Raw genomic sequence first — 21390 nt, 5'->3', positions numbered from 1 at the left:
CACACAGTTGGAATGCAAGGCACTATCCCGCTGTGTAGTAAGTTCCAAAGGAGGAGAAGGGAAGAGACCGATGTCATGAAAGGAACATTAACAGAAAACCCCAGGTTTGGTGCCAAGTGGTGGGCTGAGAGCACTCAGCTCTGCTTTTCCAGGCTCAGTTTGAAATACTGACTCCATAACACTACCAGCCCCCAGTGTCCAAGAACAGCAATCTGGGGCATATTCTTGCTTGACCTTCAACAAGCAGGGGCAGTGTGGTAATCTGCCCTCCCAAAGGTGCTAGAGAGCTGAGCATCACACACTTGCAAACCAAGTGCTGATAGTTCAGAGTAGAGGCCAGGGACAGGGCAGAGCAAGATGCCAATGGAGAAGAGCAAAGGCTGACCCCCTTTCCCCTCAGGCCTTAACAAGTGCCCCAATCTGGCCACTGTATTATTTAGCATCGGCTGAAGTTGGGAGGGTCAGGAAATTAGTGTAGAAAGATCCTAAATACAAAGGTTTGATCCTTCGGCTGCTGAAATGCCTGAGCATGGAAAGCCACAGATACCGTTCATAAAAATACATACTCTAAAACACATGCTCTGAGAGGCTTCATTTCATTCACCGTCCTACAAACTACTCGTGGTTTACAAAGACTGAAAGAGAAGCTTGTCCATCTTTTGACTCAGACTCAAAGTCAATCCACGTTCTTGTATGGTCCTACAGCCTCTGCACCCGCTACTTATGCCCAGTTAATGTCTAAATGAATGCTATAAACATCTCTACCTCTCAGTTATGCTTGCTTCTGGAAAAGATCCCGAGAACAGCTTTTATCCATGCTTATGAATGACACTCAATAAATATTACCAAGAACTTCTACAGGCTTGGAAGCAGAACTAAACCACAGAGCTGCTGTCCTTGAAGCGCTTACTGTCAAAAGCAGGCATAAAACCCTGGCAGCTTCTCTGGGGTCTCACCCTAGATCCCGACTTCTCCTACTAGCCTAAGAACATTATCCCATTGCCCCCTGCCAGCTCTGTAAGGAAGTTCTGCAAGTGCTATGGAACCGTTCAGCAGATACGAACCCATCGTTTTGAAAGATCTGAGAGGAAGTGGTGAACCCACACACAGAGACATGCCATTAGGTGTGCAAAGAATGTGACTCTTGCAGCTTTCCTATGGGGTTTAATAATACTTGGACCAGTTCTGCCCTTGACAGCAACAATGAAAAAACAGATCCTTCTTGTGCTGGCACGAGACTGGTAGACAGCAATGCAGGCTGAATTTTCTGGATGCTTTTGAATGTAGGTAGGATCTGGAAATAAACACTGAGCCTGAAGAGAGGTTTACCAGGCTTGACAAATGACACCGTGATTCACACCCACTGCTGGGCTGTCTCTAATAAGCCACAGAGGAAGCAGCCAATCTCAGCTAATTACCAGATAAAAATGTATTGTAAGGACTCTAATTAGGAGAAGCGGACGGAGGTGATCTAATGATTTAAATGGTGCATTCGACTGACCCCCGCCATGAATGTGCAGTGGTGCACAATGTCGCTGGAATATTTTGTAGAAACAGTAATTTTATTTCAGGGAGGGGAGACAGTAATATTTGTAATGATGGCTATGAGGTAAACTAATTAAAAGACAGTTCCTAGAGGAAAAGGGTGTCTGGGAACAGCTGCGGCCATTCCAAACCCAAGTGCCACGTCTCAATGGAAAAGCTTCAGTCAAGTGGAAAATTTCTGCCTGACCTCTGCCCTGGCTATTAATTTGCAGAAAAACTAATGACACATATACATATTCCCACAAAATTGTTCTAATTGCTAATTTGCCAAAGGAGCCTGGATTCTAAATTAAACATGACTGTAGCCTGTGAGGGAAGAACAAAAAAAAACTGGGAACTCCAAATAGGGAGCTTTGCCATCCAAGACCATCAGAAGTCCGGACCAACACGTTAATGAGATACAACCCTGGCAGCTGCTGTGCAAATTCCTTAACTTTTAAACGTCTGTCTGGCCATCACGTGTGTGTGTGTGTGTGTGTGTGTGTGTGTGTGTGTGTGTGTGTGTTTCGATCTCAAGGAGAAAAGGTTGAGTAGGGGGGCTACCAAGAAAGATTAAAAAAACCAACTCTGTTCACATTAAGCCTGTTCTTACTGAGAAGGACTCTACCAAGAACACTGAAAGCAGAATAATCATGAGCCCTACCACAAGCCTAGAAGAGCAAACTAGGGTGCTGCAGCGAATGACTCAGTCAGGAAAGAGCTTGCCTAAGGAGGAAGACCGGAGCTCTCACATCCTCAGCATTGCGGGAGTGATGGGTCCATGCCCTATAACGCCGGCCATGGGAAGGCAGAGACTGGAGGACAGGGGTTTTCTAAGCAAGGCCCTCCAGGCCCTCTGGGCTCAGTGAGAGATCGTGTCTCAAAAAATAAGGTGGGGAAATGATTGAAGAACACATGGGGCACTGACCTCGGATACACATGCCTGCGTGCCCGCACATGCACAGATAAAAGGTCAAATCATTGGGAACAGTTTGGGGTAGGTTTTTTTTTCCTGTTACCTTGAAATACATATCTTAATTGTAAATTATTAAATCTCTATACAGTCATCAATAAGAAAGGGAAGCCCCGTGATGGTTTATGTTTCTAAGTGTAAGTAAGGTTTTAGAAGAGACACCCCCACCCCCACGCCCCGCGCGCACGCCCCCTGGGCATGGAGCAGGAAGGCATCCGACTGGGAGGGTTTCTTTCCCTGATGGAAAGCCCATTTTTCTCATTGTGCTCATTTTCTATTTAGGAAGAGGTTGCTATGTTTAGAAAAGCTAGTAACGCAGATATTTTTCTCCGTGGCAAGTTGCCACGGAGGGGATGATTTCAGCAAAGATAATCTCTTTCAAACTCTGGCCAGGAGCTAAAGCCTTATGTCAGTTAAAGTTGCTGCAGGCTTTTCGATTGTAAGTAAAAATACAAACAACTGTGCTATCAAGCCTTGTTACCCTTAGTTTAGTTACTGAAGGACTTTCTTGGAAGCTTCTACCACTGAAACTATCCCAACTATCAGCAGCCCAATGTTACTTTGTCTTTTCTAAAAACAAAAATCAATCTTTAAGTTTCTCTGCAGCACATTTCCCTCCCCTGTAAGGAGGGTGAGTCACTCACATTTTAAAAAATAATAAACAAACAAACCGCTGGTGTGAACCCCGGGACAGAAACTGACTTGCTAGGGAGTATTCCCACAAGAACTTTTTGTTTTGTTTTGTTTTTGTTTGTGTTCTGGCTTCTCATGAAAACAGATTCTGAGAACAAAAGAAAAACCTGAAACCAAAACACCAGAGGCCAGCAGCACAGAAGGGACTGCAGGCTCGCAGAACTGGTTTCTCTGCTGTTGGCTGGATGGGCCAGAGAGGCTCAGGTCCTGCCCCCACCTGAAATGTTCAGAGACTGCAAGCTGCCTTTGTAGGCATGAATCACCAAGTTCAGACTCCAGGGACAGAGGGCAGGGCAGTGGGTGGCAGAGCAGAGGCCTTTGGAGAGGACTCTGTGCACTGATGGGAGAGTGGCTTATTCTACAGACTCAGAGGGTGGCATTTCTGGCAGGGACAGGGACAACAAACCTGAGGTGAGGAAGGGGACTTAACAAAACCAGTCTATAAAACAGCTTTTGTGTGCTGCGCCTGAGAGTTCCTCTTTATGACAGACAGGCTGTCATTACTGCTCCAAGGCTCCTGCAGCCCACACCTGATCACCCACCCCTTGAAGTTCATGGGATTTTTTTTTAAGGGGCTGGGGGGTGGGGTAGAGGGAGCACTCTGTTTTGATAGGAGCTAAAAGCTATTTCAAAACAGTCCTAATTGCTATAGTTAGAGTCTAGAGGGGAATGCACAAAGGGGGAAATCTCCAGCTGCAATTCACTCCAAAAGTGCATTATAAACTTTTTCACAAAGTAGCCTCTTCTACCAGTGCTGCAGTTACTTGCCCACCAAATCTCAAAGAATGTGGTTTCTCCAGGCATGGGGAGTAGTTCTCACAAGTGCAGGACACCCCCCCCCCAAGAAAAACCTGAAGGTGCTCCCCGATTCCACGTTATTAAGTGGAATTTCCACTGCACCCTCCTAACAAACAGCATGACCAAATGTCTCTGTGAAAAGTCATCAGCACCTTAATGAAGGCCTAACATGTTTCCTTTGGTCGCTCTGTGTTGAGTTCTGTCCTCCCCCACCCCCACCTCCAGATCAATCTCAGCCAATCCTTCATGGAGTTAAGTATAGACAGTGTGCTGCTTGCCCTGGGAATGGAACTAGGTTTTGGAACAAAGGAATTGCAGGCTATTTTCTTCCCCTTGCTGTTGCTTCACTTTCCGTGGGAAACAGCAGAACTTTTAAATCTTAAACGACAACAAATTTGGCTTTTGTAAACACATGTCAACAACAGCCCTTTCTCTCTGGGCACTCTAGAACTTGCTAGATTCTAGCTAAGCAGGGCCTGGCTGAAATGGCAGTGGATTTCTGAGATTGGTGATTCCTTCCACTCCTCTCTGCTGACCCTCACTGAACATGTCCTCCTTCCACTCCCATCCTCCTACACACAGATCTGTGTCCCCACTCCTCACCAGAGGCAAGAGCTGGGAAGCTGACCGCTTTCCTTCCAGAGAGTCCAACCCAGCTTCTAGGTTTCAAATGACAAGTCATTTCCCCGGGTCACGTTTCCTTGTCACATACAGCATTCTCTATACAGTAAACAGTCTGCATGTGTATGAGTATGTATGAGATACATGCATACACTTATCTGGTAGCTTGTCCGCAAGACTCCCAACACCTCCCTGGCAAGTTAGGTCCTTTCTCATTTGATCATGCTCAATCTGTCATGGTGGCCAAGTAACTATCTCAGGACAGAAAGAATTGGTTTCTAAATTCAGGAGTTCCAGTTCTGAGGGAAGAGGTGCAATGGCTGTCAGAAGACATGCTGCCCAAGGACCCAAGGCCTGGGATACTGTTCCCATGGGCCATATGCTTCCAGCTCATTGTGGGTTCAGCTCAAAGCCTCATCTACACCCTTGGGCACAGTCTTAAGAATGTGCACATCTTCTAACTAGCCACATCTCAAGACACGCCCCTTGCTGGGATCCAGAAAGTGCATCTCTGGACTGACATAAGAACCATCTGAGAACGGGTTGGCAGCTCTTGGAGGGGATGAACTGGGGACGGGGTGGACCACTGGATACAAGAGAGACTCTTGCCACCCAGATGGCACACATTGAAGGGCTACAATTGCAGCAAAGCACTCTATCACTTAGTGACTAAGTTTTAAAATGAACACCAAGTTCCCTTTTAAAGAGGAATGGAAAAAGAGACAGCTTCATCAGCCCACTGGCAAGGACGTAACGTGGAAGTCCCCACCTATGGTTAGATGTGAAACTTGGGGACTATTTCTTTCAAACCACAGATTCTAGAATGATACTCATTCAAATGCTCACCAGCCGTTCCATTATTTAGGGAGGAATAAATTAATTACGGGCTGTAGGGAATATTTTGAATGTTAGGATCAGTCACCAGATAGCTCCCAGTCCCTACAGTTGAAAGCATCACGGGGTCTGAAATATGCATGGGCCTTTTTTTTCTTTCTTTTCTTTTCTTTTGGCAAGGAAGTGAAAATTTATGCAAAACATTACACGTCTATCTTTTATAATTAATTTTCCAATGCCTCACCTATACATATTTTAATAATTCCTGATTTCTAAGATGGTATCTATAATAAAATTTTCTATTTTCCAATAAATGAAAAGGAGGCAGGTTCACTCCGACAACAGAGTGTCACACAATATCTACGTGTCAGGCACCAATTTTTACTTCTTACATGTAAGTTAAAGGATAAGGAATTTATAATGCTGCCTGTGAGGAGAACCACTTTTCATACACAAATGTGATTTTTTTTTCCAAAGGGTAATACAACAGTACATTTACATAAACTAATCCAAACAATCTATGTATTTGACAATGGCAAACCTCACACAGACGGCCTATTGTTGGTTTACATCTTGGAGTTCTTTATACTGGCTTGTAGCAGCGCTCTAGCTGTCAAAGGTTTGACTTAGACTCTAAATAAATGGTTATAGAAGTGCTGTGCAGCGATATTGGACTTCTTTGCAAAAGAAAACCTGCTGTGTGTGAATTCAAAAGCTATTAATTTTTCAGTCAAAAATATTCGTGCCTATTTCTTTTAATAAAGAAATACTGTGCTGAGCTACTAAGAGATAATGTTGACTAGTGGTAGAGAATTTTCAATAGAGCAGTTAAAAATAAATTTAGTAGGAGGTCCCCTCCAAAGTTATAATTTTCTAGAATGTAAAACATTTTTTTTTCAATACTAATCAAGACAAACCTTCCTTCCCTGTTCATTCCCTCACCCCCAGCTGCTTCTCTCTTGTTTATTGGCTACTTAGCAGGTCCACAGGGAGACAGATCATCATGGGTCCTCTTGTGCCTGGGTGGGCTTACATGAATGGTGTTCCTAGCTAGTCCAAGACCCATTACCCGCTGAGGATCCCAAGGGACTCTGTAGTTCCATCTTTCTATGTGGATTCCTCCTCGGCCTTGATCCCAAACAAGCCTATTACTCGAGTGTTCCATTCAATCATGACTCTAATCATTGATGTCATTAATTCTCGGAGGAAGATAGGAACAACCTCATGCTCTCCCTGATGCTAGGCGTGAGTGAAGATGCAGGCAGCCTCTTCCTCCTAGGGGGAGCACTTCACTAAAGCCCTCAAGGACTTCCAGAGAGGTCCAAGACAATCACTCCCCTTTGCCAATGGTCCTGACTCTTCTAGAAGTCAGGCAAATCATTTCAGGGCAGCACTCGGGGAAGCTTGCTCAGCTGGGTCCATGTCTTCCCAGTGCTCTTCTGAAAAGAAGGGACAGGTGGGAACAGCTTCTAATGCTTTGCCCCATCCCCCGATCCCTGCTTCCTCTTTTGGTAGCTTAGTCATCTGGTCCTGCAGCCATTTACTGTGGAATACATGGTAGCTAAGACTCTTCCCCAGTAAAAATGGACGCATGGAGTGTTTAATGATTTTATGTCCTGTATCTCAGTAATGTGTTCTGCTTCAGACATTAATTCTGTCTGCCAACTGCATCTTGGCAGGCTACCATATTTACTGGGTTAATAGTCTGACTCCGTTTTATTTCTATCACCGTGCATTATACATATAGGGGTGTGTGTTTGCTTTATTTATAGAAAAAAAAATCAGTCAAAACAGATAAACCAATACTTTGCCATTATGCTGCATCATTGCATGTTGATTAAAATTGCTGCTACTAACTATAGATTGTCAACGCTCAATTAATTTTCACACAGGAACTCCCTGCAAAATCAAATAAAGTCAGCGTACCTTTAAATTTTACAAATCTTAAAATCAGGAACCAAGGCATGGCCTCCGTTTTAAATAATCAGCTAAAGCTACTAGGAGATGTTCAGCAATGTCTGTGAGTGATACCAGCGCCGATGTTAGCTCATGGTGGAGAATGGAGCCCAAGGCAGGAGTTTTGCAAAGGAGACTCCTCAAAACATCATGTCTGTGTTGCCCCAGGTCTCTGCCTAGCTTCCCGCGGGTCTTCCCCATGAAAGGCCCAAAGAGTCAAGTGGGAGAAGGGCTTTGGCATCCACATCTGCTCTAGAAGGTATTCCTGCAGTCCTTTGAGGTGGGAGGCAGAGAGGGAATACCACCAGGCCATTCCCCCTGGTGGGGACAGTACTTACGGGCTGAGGGGCAGCTTTGGGTTCTGTAGACTTCACATGCAGGTGGGTCATCATGGCTTGCAGGCGCTCTTTGTCTTTTGCAAGCTGATGGGAAGAGAAGGCTTTGTTATGTCATCGAATACAGATGTGTGACTCCTTTGAACACCCCAAACTATGAATGTCCCAACTAACTACTGCACCACAGCACATCATTTTTATTGCTTCATCATCTGAAACCTATAGGACCCCTGCCAAAGTCCAGGTAACCGGAGGTGTTGATGTGAGATTTCCCAACACAAGGTGTATTAGACTTTAACTGGCACGTTCTAGACCTGCTGGCACCACGGAGTCCCGGGGAACACGGACAACTCAAAGGCAAGCATGAATCATGCCCATTAGCCAAGCTGAATCATGACGAGGCCACGGCAAGATGAGCAGCTAGCTCACACTCATAAATTCATCTGTTGTGGTTGTGGACAAACTCATGGATACTTGGATACACTTGTGGAAAGTTAGCTGAGTCCGTCTTGCTGGGAGGAGCAGGGATACCAGAACTGAGGGGGTTCCCATCTTTAGGTGAGCAATAAGAACATCTGTTTCAGGGGTTCAACATCAAGTACCCCACTAGATGCTTCCTTAATAATCCCAGTATCTTTACTTCATAAAAAAGTTATTTTCTGCCAGGCGTAGTGGCACATGCCTTTAATCCCAGCACTCGGGAGGCAGAGGCAGGCGGATTTCTGAGTTCGAGGCCAGCCTGGTCTACAGAGTGAGTTCCAGGTCAGCCAGGGCTACACAGAGAAACCCTGTCTCAGAAAAAAAAAAGTTATCTTCTGATGTCATAGATATTTCAAACGGGATGGGCAGAGCAGACATTCACTATTCATTAGGTGCTAGAACCTTTACGCTGGCTTTGGACCAGTCTGATACAGTGATAACTTTAGTACATCACAAGAAAGCTGGGGCAAGGACCTCCAATGATGACTACTCTCAGGTAAGTGGAGAGGAATATGGCCTCCAAAAAAAAAAGTGAAGCTGAGGAGACAGATGTAGCATTAAGGGACAATGTAGACATAGGAAGGGAAGGAGTGTTTCTATATTATACATGTGTGCATCCTCAAAAGCTTTATAGTGTGTCAAAAACAAAGCCTTAGAAGCAAGGGGAGGAACTTATTTATTCCTTTAGTATCTCATAATTGACTTTAAATCTTTAGAAAGCCCAGCTTATTTTTTTTGAGCCTTAAAATTATGCCCAAATTAAATCTACTTCACATTTTTAACCAAGTTATTTCTGGTGGTGGGGAGATGGGAAGTAGGGGCTCGGGAGTTAGGGGAAAGCAGAGAAGGGGGATGGGACGCAATGGCAGAAGAAAACACGTCTCTATGTCTTCCCTACCGGCTGGCTCAGTCAACAGCCATATCACATTTGAGTTTTTATTTCTTTTTATTCCCTTGTGGTTTGGGAAGGAATAAATGAGGAGGAAGGAGGGGGGCGCTTTACAGTGTTAGCATTTATCTTTCAACAAACAGGAAATGAAAGCGCTGCCATATTAGGATCTACATGATGCTACCCACCCTCTGTTTCTCGGTGCATTATTGAACTGCCAAACTAAGTCTCTAAACACATAATGCCAAAGGAATTTGGGTTTTCAGAGTGGCGCAGACAAAACAATTAAAGCATGGGGAATAGCATTTTTCTATGGTTATTCATTTTTTTTTTTACATTAAGTGCCCTAAAGTGTTTTTGTTTGTTTGTTTTGTGGGTTTTTTTCTGGAGACACACTAAAACGAAAATACTCTTCTGCAGTGTTTTTTGCTTTATTTTATTTTTCAAGTTTGTTTTGAAAACTAGGATGGGGCAGAAAGGAATTAAGTCAGGTATCATGCGTGCCACTCTTTCTAAAACTGTGAAGTAAGTAGACTACCCAGGCCGAACAACACAAATTAAAGGGTGAGAGGTGGTATTTATGGAAGAGTCTGCTGAATATTAATTTTGACTTAATTTGGGGGTAAACATCTCCGATGTAGCAATTACAAGGAATAAGTAGTGTGGAAAGAGGAAAAATCTAAAGGCCAAGCATGGGGGCGCCATCCTCTCGGTATCCACCAAGTCTGACCTTCCAGCAGACAGGACCAACTACAATGTGGACACAAGCCACATCCACACCCTGAAGTTAAGTGACGGAGCTAGGATCACATCCCCCCCCCCCCCCCGAACTCCTCCAAGCCATCCACATTCCCTGGATCTTTTCCTTCCATAATGTGGCAATACCGAGTATTACCGTAGGGAGCATACCCTTGGTACGACTCCCTCTTCCCTAATGCTTTCCCCAGTGGGTGGCACACAAGCAGGAGAGTGGGTCCCCTTAGAGGGCGCTCCTGAGCGGGAGGGGGGGGTCACTGGAATTACCCAGTCTGTATACCAACTCTCTTGAAAGGCAGCAGAGTGGAAGCGAGTAACAGATACACTCTCCTACTGTGCTGTGTCAAATTCTGGCCTCAGAGCACAGTCTGTAATCCTTTGGAGCATTTCATTTTTTCTTCTAAATATGGAATCCTCATCTCTGAACTTGCAGGGTTGTTCTGAGCTTGAGTTCCGCACAGAGCAAGCTCAGTGCTGCTAATGAATGCTTCATGGAGGTTAAAAATACCTGCTGCAATTTTTTTTTTAAAGGAGAAATTAAATCAGTCTAGTCTACACTGGCTGGGTATATCTTTGGAATCAGGATCCACACAATGGGGTGTAATGGAGTCAGCTGGGAGTCTAGGTGGGGAGAGAAGGCCCATGTCTTAAAGACGAGAATAAGGCAGGAAGTGTGGGAAGATGGGGTCTAAGGCTGACAGACTTATCTCGGGGCCTCACTCTGTCCTGGGCAAACGGTTATTCTCTATTGGATGATAGTCACACCCTCTTCTATTAGACAAGCCTCAAACTGGGTTTTTCAGAGAGACAAAGTTGTGGACGCTTAGAACTCATACATTGCTCATACACCACTCATTAATGCCAAATTATGGTGTTCCACTCAGTGTCTGCAAAGACAAAAGCCAGGCATGAGAGCCACCAGCTGCCGCATGCCAGAGAGAAGGGAGCAGAGTTTGTGGTTCCTTCACCATCCTCCTCCTATCTGCTGTTGGGAGGACTTTGTAAGGGCACCCTTGCAATTCCTACTAGTGACACATACGGCTCTACTGAAATGAGTGTCCCTAATGTAAGAGCACTGCAGTTATTAGGGACCAGTAAGTTATCTGCCTGGACAGATAATAAAGATCCCTGTGGCTCTGGGTCCACTTGATTTATGTTCTTTAATTGGGGAAACTGAGGCACAGAGGATGAACACCTGTGAGGCCATGAAGCCAAGAAAGGACAAGAGTAAAACTAGAGACCTGCTTTATAACGCTAGGTGTGACATTATCCAGACAGTCTGATCTTCAAACTCCCTTGGGACTGTCCCTGAATTGGGGGCGGGGGGAGAGAAAGAATCTTCCATATATCACTCTTCACCCTGATTAATGGCACCACTCTGATAAAGGAGTTGGGATTGGCAGTGACGGCAGGCACCTCACTTGAGGAGCTGGTGGGACTGAGATGTTCCCAAGGAGCCCACTGCTAAACTCCAACATTTTGCTTAAACCTGCTAACCAACCTCTCAAGACAGCAAACAGGAAGCCTGGGTTTGTGTGAGGGCCACAACAGCCCAAGTGAATGCATGGGAGTCTAGGTGACGCCATTCTCGAATGGATTTCACCGGAGAGACTATCTCACTTCCGAAGCAAGCTTTTATGTATGGTAAGCCAACAGTCGGACTGTCTGTGTCTGACTGTGGCAGAAGGTACTCAGTTCCGCTGCTCCCCGAGCTGCACGTGACCCGAGCGAAATGGAACGAGGGCTCAGAAGTAAAATCCACATAGCCTAAACAGGAGTCTCCGGAAAGAAGGACCACAGCTCCTCCACCAACCTGGTCAGTGACCAAACAGTCACTCTGCATCCATCCACTCCACAGCCATTCGCACTCTTTCTGAATTCAGCACCAGGACAAACTTGTCAAGATTTCTTGACCATCAACTACCATGTTCAGTGACCCACGCCTCACTTCACCCCAACTCAGGAATTTCCCTGCTTTTATTGTGTTCTGTCACCATTTTAACATTCTTCACATGTTGTGACTAAAGACTCTCTTGACATTTAAAGCAGACACATACTAACACTCAAGTCATAGTCTTGGAATCCTAATGCCTGCAGACTTAGGCAGGATTTTAAATTATGAAAAATAAGTGTCTCGGGTTTTCAAAGAAGGATGTGCAAGTGAGAAACCCAGACGTTCCCTCTCCCCTCGCCTGGCTCCAGCCTCAAAGCCACGGCCACAGGAGGTCACCAGTAATGTTAGGCCTTTGCTGTCCCCGACACTCTCTGAGGTTCTCTGGGGCCGCTGCTACATCCCGAGCATGGCCACAAATGGGGTTAGAAAGGGCCAAAGGGGGACACATTACAGATAATATATTTGCTAAAGTCTAGGAAGCTGGTGTGATTACAAATAGCCCTGCTAATGGCGGGTAATCACATGCAAAGCCCATACTGTAATTAATTTGTGTTAGGATTAATGTCTCCCCCTGCTACTGAAACCTGTACAGTCTTCTCTCTGCTGACATTTCCATACAGCTTACAGTTCCCAGTGTGGACCAGTTACCAAACTTCCCACCGCTTCCAGAATCACTGGGCAGGGTCCCTTGGGAGGGAGATCTCGAAGACAGGCAAGGAACACATAAATACGCATCATAGACCAGATGTTAAATCTAGTAACTGGCTGCTAGGTGGGCAAGCTCAGATCCTCTGGGGAAAGGAAGGGACCGCAGGCAGCAGCACCAGCAATAACATGGGAACCAGGTTGGTTCACCCCTTGCTTGAAGCAGATGAATACCATGTTCTAAGCCAGTGGTTCTAAGCTGTGGGTAGCAACACCTTTACATATCAGATATTTACACTGTAATTCAAAACAGTAGCAAAATTATAGCTATGAGGGGCAACAAAAAATAATTTTATAGTTGAGGGTCACCAAAAATGTGAGAAAGTATATATTCAATGGCCGCAGCCCTAAGAAGGTTGAGAACCACTGCACTAAGCAATCTCAGATCCCCACAGACAGAATGCTACCCTTGGAAACCATGGAGACACATTACTATGAGCACGCCCAGTAGATACAACCACATACAGATTTCCATTCCTTATATAAAAACAAACAAGAATAAGGGGAAGTTGCCAAGCGTCCTTAACTGGGGGGGTTGATAAACTGTGGGTACAAAGCCCCAGGGACAGTGACTTGTATGTGAGAAGTCCAGCAGCCAGCCAAGAGATGTCCGGCTCCTCTCTGAGCTCTGTACAAGCAGGACACAGTACAGTGGACAATGCCTCCTACAGGGGCAGACGGGGGAGCTTGCTCTACCTTAGTTGGGATTGCCCCATCTTTTAAACTTTTCTTCTAACCTAGGAGGGCAGGCTGGGATGATTGGTCACTCTGGTGTTGCTCACCTAGACCAAATTTTAAGAACTGTCTTCTTAGGCTCTCTGTCTCCTCTATACAATCTGGGCCCATTCTTGGGTGGCTGCCTTGGCCTGGAGCTTCCTTGCTAACAGCCTCTGCCATTGTCTGTGGCATGGACACCTAAAAGTATTGGAGGCATGCTAGCCCTCCTTCCCTACTGTTAATACAGCAGGGGTCCCTGCTCGTTTCCATCCAGTGCTTCAGGATGGTCAGTATGCACTCGGGGAAGTAGCGACAACCACATGAAATCTAATTACTGACAAACTCTTCTATGCCCACCCTTTTAAACAGAGTCCTCCTTCTCCTGCCTGTTTGCAGTGTGTGTGTGTGTGTGTGTGTGTGTGTGTGTGTGTGTGTGTGTGTGTGTTGGGATGGAACCAAGGCTCAGTACATGTGACTCTGCACCGTCTGAGCTACATCCCCAGCCCTCATCTGCTTTCAGTACCAACTTAGGGGTTTGAGGGTCTGGGGGGAAGCCTGTCCAGAAACAGCCCTGTGGCACACAATGAAAATACATCACCTCCAGACATTTTCTTTTTTAATTCAAAAGACATACCCTACTGTAGAGGATGAGAAGTGGCTAATGTGGCCGTGCCTTCTGAAGACGTTCCCACGAGGCCAGCACTGCTGGGCTTTCTTTTGGCCTGTGATTTTCAGTATTTCCTTCTCCAAAGGTGGAGTTATGTCCTGTGCACGTCTTGTGTGTGTGTGTGTGTGTGTGTGATCTCATCTACAGCTTAAAGGGTGAACAAACTGATAACGCATGTCAGCAGCTGGGGTCACCAGTTAAAATACTATGAATGTGCCCACTCAGTTTCACACCTGGTAGGCAGTGGGTGCCAAGGCCTCCCAGAGGCATCCCGTGCTCCTCGACTCTCCTGACTGTGCTCCATGGGGTAAGCTGTCCTTACTTTTAAAGCTTTCCTAGTTCCTGCACCAGGGTCCCTCGCTCCTGGCAGAGGCAGGGTGGAGGGAAAGCTGTTCACTTCATGACCCATGTTGAGACCACAATTTTAACCTCAGCAATTCCATCTCACATTTTTATATATCATTTTATATGTCATCCAAAGAGAACATTTAACATATGGAATAATAAAGAATACTACCATTTGACCTGAACAAAAAGTCCTTGATTCAAATGACTTCTGTGGTCCATGTTCTCTTGCTATGGACATGTCTACATTTTCTCAGCCTCCCAGGGTTCATAATGTTTGGTTCCTAAGTAATAGCTGGGGTTGACCCATATCTACTCCATTGGTAAGACATTCTAACTGGATATTAAATAGCAAAACAAGGAAAGAAATGTTGAAAAGTCACAGAACATCAGCTCTGAGACATTCTGACTCTCTTTTCCTCTCAATAAGACCACTTCAAGGGCAAACTGGGAATGGGATTGACCAACCCTTTTCTTCATTGGTAAGAAAACATTCATTATATATTCAAAGATGCACACCTCCCTTGCTTGGTAGTTAATATGTTGGCAGATACATGGGCCTTGTGGGTCCAGTCATATTTTACCTACATGGATATAGGGAAACTCATGTCCGGTGCTGGTAAGAGAGTCTCCAAAGCTTTTGCATTGGATTGGAGTGGAGCCCTGCAGTAAGGACTCCAGGAGGGAAACATCTGTAGCCATTACCTCTCAAGGCTAACAGAGGTTCATTTCTTTAGAGGGCTGCAAGTGATGGAGTAGAGACCCGAGGATCCTATTGGGATCTCTATGGAACCCGAGGATCCTGTTGGGAACACTATGGACCGAGGGTACTGTTAGGTACACAGGACAGCACGGAAGTGGCCTTTGCCAGCTTCAGTTCCTTGGATTTGACTCGTCTGTCTAGTTGTATAAAGTCTTTATTATCCTTTGGCTTAGAAAGGAACTCTCACGCATGCACATGCTAAGATCCTGTTGAGCCCATGCTAAGATCCAGTGTGAGCCCGTGTAAGATAGGGGCACACGAGTGGCCTCTACCTCTCCTAACACAAAGTGGGTGAGTGAGGCAGCAGGCTACGGAAATACAGCATCACTTTTTCTGGAACTGTCTGAAGCATAACCGTCCTCTGCCACGGCACTACAAATATTTCTCAAGTTTACACCTTAATAACTAGCAATTTTATAATTAACTCTGAGAAACTAAGGCGTTCAGGAATTCCCTGGACTGGGAAAGAAATGCCCTAAGCGAAAAGAAGCAATTCTTTGGACCAGTGCTGGGCAGGCTTTCTCTTCTAGATTAGGTGCTGCCCCAGCCCGTGGTTGAGAACGGGAGATCACGTGTACAGGGAACAGCAATGAGAAGCTGTCTGTGTCCAAGTCGGTCTCCCCCAAGTATTCTCACAGGTCCCTGCCTGCCCCCACTGCTCTGCTTTTATGGGTATTGCAATCTGTAGTTAAGTACATTAAAGTGGACGTTCTCAGGCGGAGTGTGGTGAGCACGCTTATAATCCCAATACTCAAGAGGTTGAGGCAGTCAGCCTGCCATGAGTTCAAGGCCAGCTTGGACTAAGAAGTGACAACTTGTCCCTTGAATCAAAAACGAGAGAAAATAGTAGTACGTTTACCAAAATAAAAATAAATCAACAAAAAATATGGAAATAATGAAATTTATACAAGTGGCTAGCAGATAAGGAATCCAGCTTTAAGCACTTTTGCTCAGTGTCCCCAAAGCTACTAATGTTGCTAGGCTTGCGATCTAAACGCTCTTTCATCTAGTCTGCAGGAGAGCTGTGAATTCTCAGGCAAACTCAAGCTAGGAGTGCAGCTCAGGGGTAGACAGCTGACTAGACTTAATCCCCAGCACCACAGAAACAAGTCCAATAGGAACTACTCAAGGTTTCGATTGTCTAATCGAAGAACTAAGCTAGTTTTGCCTGGTCCCTTTCTAGTCCTGGAACGCTCCTTTGAGTACGTTTCTGCTGTTGTGAAGAACTCAGGTCAACTAATTGCCCAGCCAATGGCAGTCCTGCTTGTTATCTATGAGGTATTTTGTCGTGTTTTTTTTTTTTTCCCGAGGCAGGGTTTCTCTGTATAGTCCTGGCTGTCCTGGAACTCACTTTGTAGACCAGGCTGGCTTCGAACTCAGAAATCCGCCTGCCTCTGCCTCCCGAGTGCTGGGATTAAAGGCGTGCGCCACCACGCCCGGCGGTTTGCTTTTTATTTGAGACAGGGCATTGCTACCTAGCTCTGGCTAGCCTGGAACTCTCTGTGTACACCAGGCCGGCTTTGAACTCCCAAAGATCCAGCTGCTTTTGCCTCCTGAGTGCAGGTATGGTTATGCACCTCCAGCCCAACTCACTCATGGTTTTGGAAGATTTATTTATTTTATTTATAATTCATGTGTGTGTGTGTGTGTGTGTGTGTGTGTGTGTGTGGCATATGAGTTTATGTACACCGTGTATGCAAAGGTGCCCGCGAGGCTAGAGGAACGCGTCAGATCCCCTGTAACTGCAGTTACAGACAGTTGTGAGCCGTCACGTGGATACTGGGAATCTCCATCCTTTGCAAGAGCCATTAAGAGCTCTTAACTGCTGAGGCACTGTCTAGCTTCCCACGTGCCATCTATTTTATAGTTCAATTTTCCTTGTAGAATACAAGAAACAGGAAGGCAGCTTTACCCACTTCTAACCATTACCATCCTTCACAGAGCCTCCAAAGAGGGCTGCACTCTGCAAGGAGATGAATAAACGAGCCAGTATCCCTCAATCAAAGGTGGGCAAGCGCTTGTCTTATGAAGTTGCTGGGATGCCGCCCTGACTGATGTAGAGCTGAAGGTTTTACACGTTGTGGCTGAGGAGGCATATGGAGGGGTAGGCAGAGCTGTAGACAGCCAGGAACCCCGGTAGGGGAGGGGGAGTGGAACACGTGACTAACATAAGGGCATTTCTCATCCCCCTGAGCAGAGGTTGTTTGGCAAACTTCTACAATGGCCTTATAGTAAATGTTGTCAGCTTTGTAGCCCATCGGGCGTCTGGTGCAGTTACCAGGTCTTATCTCCATGGAGTACGAACGTTTGCACGTTATAGGTGAATGGGCTTTGCCCTGTCTGTGTCTCCTTATAACGCAGTGTACACACAATGAAATGTGATTTTCACCTCTCATGGACAGTCTCTCACCCTGACCACTTTGTCATTCTGTGCTAACTCCTAGGAAGCACCATGCACCCCTTATATCCATACTCTTAAGCCAAGAAGAAATGGGACCCGCAGGACCGTCGTGCCCGCCATGCCTCTTCTCCATGAAAGCAACTCTCAGGCAAAACTTGGTGACTTCCCAGGTAACTATAAGCACCTGGCTGACTTCCATCAGATCAGCTTTCTTTCTATCACCTACTGAAAAGCCTGCCTTTGGTTTGATCGAGGCTGAAGGCTGCAATCTCAGAGCACATGAAACCTGAAAACAGTCCATCCAGCCTTCCTCTTATCCATTTCTAGTCCTATGCCCCACCCACCCAAAATCATCAGAGGGCCTGCCAGGAGATAACAGCCTGGCTGACCGATGGGCTCACTCTGCCCATTCTCCCACCCTTCTCTGTGGAGAGTGTATAATAACTGATGACGCTGATAAGGTATATTCTCAGTTCCCTAATAACTAATAGTGGCCCACAATCAACCACGCAGACAGGAAGACCTACTTGGGCAAACTGTGACAACTCCAACAACCTATTTATGCCTGTCATAGGAATTTAATCTCATAGCGCATAAATCAATCTAGAGACATACATCATTTTGAAACCACCACCACCAATAACCATATAGATATTCAGGCCGTAAGGTATCTATTCAGTGGAATCCACGTTTGTAAAGTCTGACTTTTAAACAGACATGGGGAGTGGGTTAATCCTACCTGCTTTTCTTCTCTACAGATATGCTCAGGTTAAATATGCTTCTGAAAACGGGTTTTATGCTATGTTCTAAGCTTGTACAAACATCTCACTATTTTTGTTAAATTTATATTTGCTCTCTGAATGGAAAATATTAACAAGCTCAAGAAAATAACTCATGAGAAAAAAGTATTCTACCAGAATTGTAGTTTCTCTTATAAGACATTTTTTTTCTTTTTTTCTTTTTTTTAGAAAATCCTCTCTGTCCTAAAAAGTCACAACACAAAGTTTAAGTGTGTTTGGGCTGATTTTTCTCTGCAACTATTTGAAGCTGTAAATGACTTAACTCAGTAAAACTCCAAATGTAATTATCTTCTGTACTTAGCCTAGGGCTCTCCATATATCTCGGCATTGCTGCCTTGCATACAAAATAGGCTTTTCCATGGCTGGTACCAATATAATGTACAACATTGTTTTAATTTCCCCTCGCCGGCTAACCTCTTGCCTACACTGGACCGGCTGGGGGACGAAGCGTCCCGAGTCATCAACCACTCAAAAGCGTTCTGGAACTCAGTTGCATAAATGGGGTTTGCGGGGTCAGGCTTTTGCAACCGTACATTTTCATAATCTCCATTTCTGACCCAATTTTTACTTTCAGAAACTAATTTTCGATTAATTACACCAAAAGGGGGTGGTTACTGTTAAAATATGGAGGTGCATCCACAAGTTCTACCTACAAGTCCAACACACATTTAAAATGTCTCCAGCTCCCTCACAGGGAAACTGTACAAGTTCACTCTCCAGTCATAAAATACACTCAATATAGCCCAGAGCATTTCCCAAAACCATGTTGCAGATATGGCAGACATACATACAGCATATGCATCATGTATTAATATGTGTTTATGTACTTGAAATATATAGTGAACACAATTACTCTCAGGGACAGGAAAGAGACAAGGGACCAAAGGCCAAACAGGGACTGAATGTTCTGATGGCTCACATGTGGCTTGGAACACACATGTCTGTGGGTTCACTCGCCCATCCCGATCTCACACACTCATCTTCTGCCCGCTTCCGCACATGTTCCCTTAGACTCACTCCCTTTAGCTCCACTTCAACATCATTAGCAACTTCTGGGAGGTACAGCAACAACAGATGACCAGAAAGTGGGACGGACAAGAGATGGCAGAGAGAGAGAGAGAGAGAGAGAGAGAGAGAGAGAGAGAGAGAGAGAGAGAGAGAAGAGAAGAGAAGAGAGAAGAGAAGAGAAGAGAAGAGAAGAGAAGAGAAGAGAAGAGAAGAGAAGAGAAGAAGAGAGAAGAGAAGAGAAGAGAAGAGAAGAGAAGAGAAGAGAAGAGAAGAGAAGGAAGAGGAGAGAGGGAAGAGAGGAGGGGGAAAGGAGAAAAAGAGATGAGGAGATTGAGAAATGAAGGGAGAGAGGAAAGAAGGAAGACGGAAGAGGAGACAGGAGAGAGGGAAGGCTCAGGGTGGTGACTCACACAGTGCTGCTTGGAGCCTAGAAAGGTGTGAGTGTCAGTCCCACAGAGTGCGATGAAACTGAGCTTCCCCAGATAATAATTTTTAAAAAGAGGTTACAATTATAAGATCAAATGGACAACAGGCTGTGGGGTTTCCATCAGAGAATTCGAACACTGCAGAGGGGTAGGAGCTGAGGAATACTCAAGAAATATTAGAAAGAAATGTGGCTTTACCTGTAGCTCTAACTGCTGTACAACCTGCATTTGTACTCTACATTGAGCTGTGCTTCTATCGTCCAGCGCATGCTCACTGTTGAGATGTCTGCAACAATACATAGAAAACTGGTAAGTGAAATGGAAAAACAAAAATGAAAAGAATACAAGTTACCAGGATGCTTATGCAGGAGCAGCGGGTCTCGTCGTGGGGGTGGGGGGACACCCGTGTAGGAGGGGGTGGCTGGCCCTCACTCACCTCTCCCACCTGTTCATACCACCATCATCCCACAGAATTGGACACACGGTTATCACCACAGGGAAACACTGTGCCGGGTATCTGGAGGGAGCCATGGATTTCTCATAAATTTGAAAGCAGAGATTAAGTCAGTGCAGTGCTTCAAGATCATGGCAGTGGTGGAAGCAAGGCAAGGCCTGCTGGGTGCTTCAGACTTTTGTAAGGGTCTGGACAGAATCGTCTGGCCGCAAGAATACTGGTTTTCCAGAAAAGATGCCATGTCCTTACACTGACAATATGTCACGTTTGTGTGAAAAGAAGAGATGGTTAAAGAGTGAAAAGCCAGCCTTGACACGTGAGGCCGGAACCCACAGGTGTAGAATCTGTACCAGGCAAGGAGACACACACAGTGACCCAGGGCAGAGCTGCCCAGTGCCCTGACTGTCAAGAGTTTCAATCCCTGGACCATGGATGATGCTGGCCCCATGCTGAGTATGCCTGTCTTGTGGTCCTTTCAGTGTTTATTCGACTTTACAACAGGGAAAAAGCTAACACAGTAAAATTTCAATCAGTTCTAACATATGCAGGAACTCTGGTAATCAGAGGGCTGAATCACTGCCTAAAATCTCAAAAATAAAAATTCATGGACCCAAGTTACTCAATCCTTTCTCATTAGGGAGGGAAAGGGAGTGGGAGTGAGAGGGGCAGAGGGAAAGGGGAAGAGGGAGAGAGAATATAAATAAAAATGAATGTGCCTTAAATTCTACTAACATGGACTCTCATAAAATTTAGGCCAAAAACTATCCACGTCAAATGTCTACCTTTTGACTTCATGAGGTGAGAAGCCAAACTCCACGTGGTTCTCAGGAAATATCCTTTACTCAGGAACACTTGCAAGACAGTTATAATCTGTGTTCTAAAAGCAGTTACAACTTTTATCCTAAATCCAAAATGTATATACAGCCTCGTGACTTTCATAATTATTAAATATCTAATACCTACCCCTCCCCTCAAATAAATAAATAAATAAATAAAAGGTAAAATGGAGACATGGTGGGTCAGACATTAGCTCCCATCTTAGTGAGAAATAATGACTACAGTCTTCTCTGTTTAAGTGCAGGCCACACCATGTAGCCCAAGCCGAGGGTCTTAGCAGTTACTCACCTTGCATGAATAATAGTTTACAACTGGTTTTAAAAAGGATGGTGTAATTGAGAAAATGGCCAAGTTCAGGTGTGCTTAAATAGGAATTATTCAACTCTTTCAAAATGAATAGGAGAGGGGAGAGGGGAGAGGGGAGAGGGGAGAGGGGAGAGGGGAGAGGGGAGAGGGGAGAGGGGAGAGGGGAGAGGGGAGAGGGGAGAGGGGAGAGGGGAGAGAAAAAGGAGAGA

The 21390-nt window shown here is 45.4% G+C and overlaps 1 protein-coding gene across 18 annotated transcripts in view; it reads right to left on the bottom strand.

The window, feature by feature from the left end:
• Positions 1-21390, bottom strand: part of Foxp1 (forkhead box P1) — a 597317-nt gene that overhangs the window by 19619 nt on the left and 556308 nt on the right. For all 18 annotated transcript variants that reach the window (XM_029478340.2, XM_085840212.1, XM_085840223.1 and 15 more), the window contains 2 exons: positions 19783-19870; positions 7738-7821 (listed from right to left, as the gene is read on the bottom strand). In XM_029478340.2, the coding sequence (XP_029334200.1) occupies positions 7738-7821; positions 19783-19870 (172 nt within the window). The remainder of the gene's footprint in view (positions 1-7737; positions 7822-19782; positions 19871-21390) is intronic.

The sequence above is a fragment of the Mus caroli genome, unplaced genomic scaffold, assembly GCF_978045245.1.
Source record: "Mus caroli unplaced genomic scaffold, Mus_caroli_1 scaffold_7, whole genome shotgun sequence".
Taxonomy (NCBI): domain Eukaryota; kingdom Metazoa; phylum Chordata; class Mammalia; order Rodentia; family Muridae; genus Mus; species Mus caroli.
This window is presented reverse-complemented; position numbering and strand designations above follow the sequence as displayed.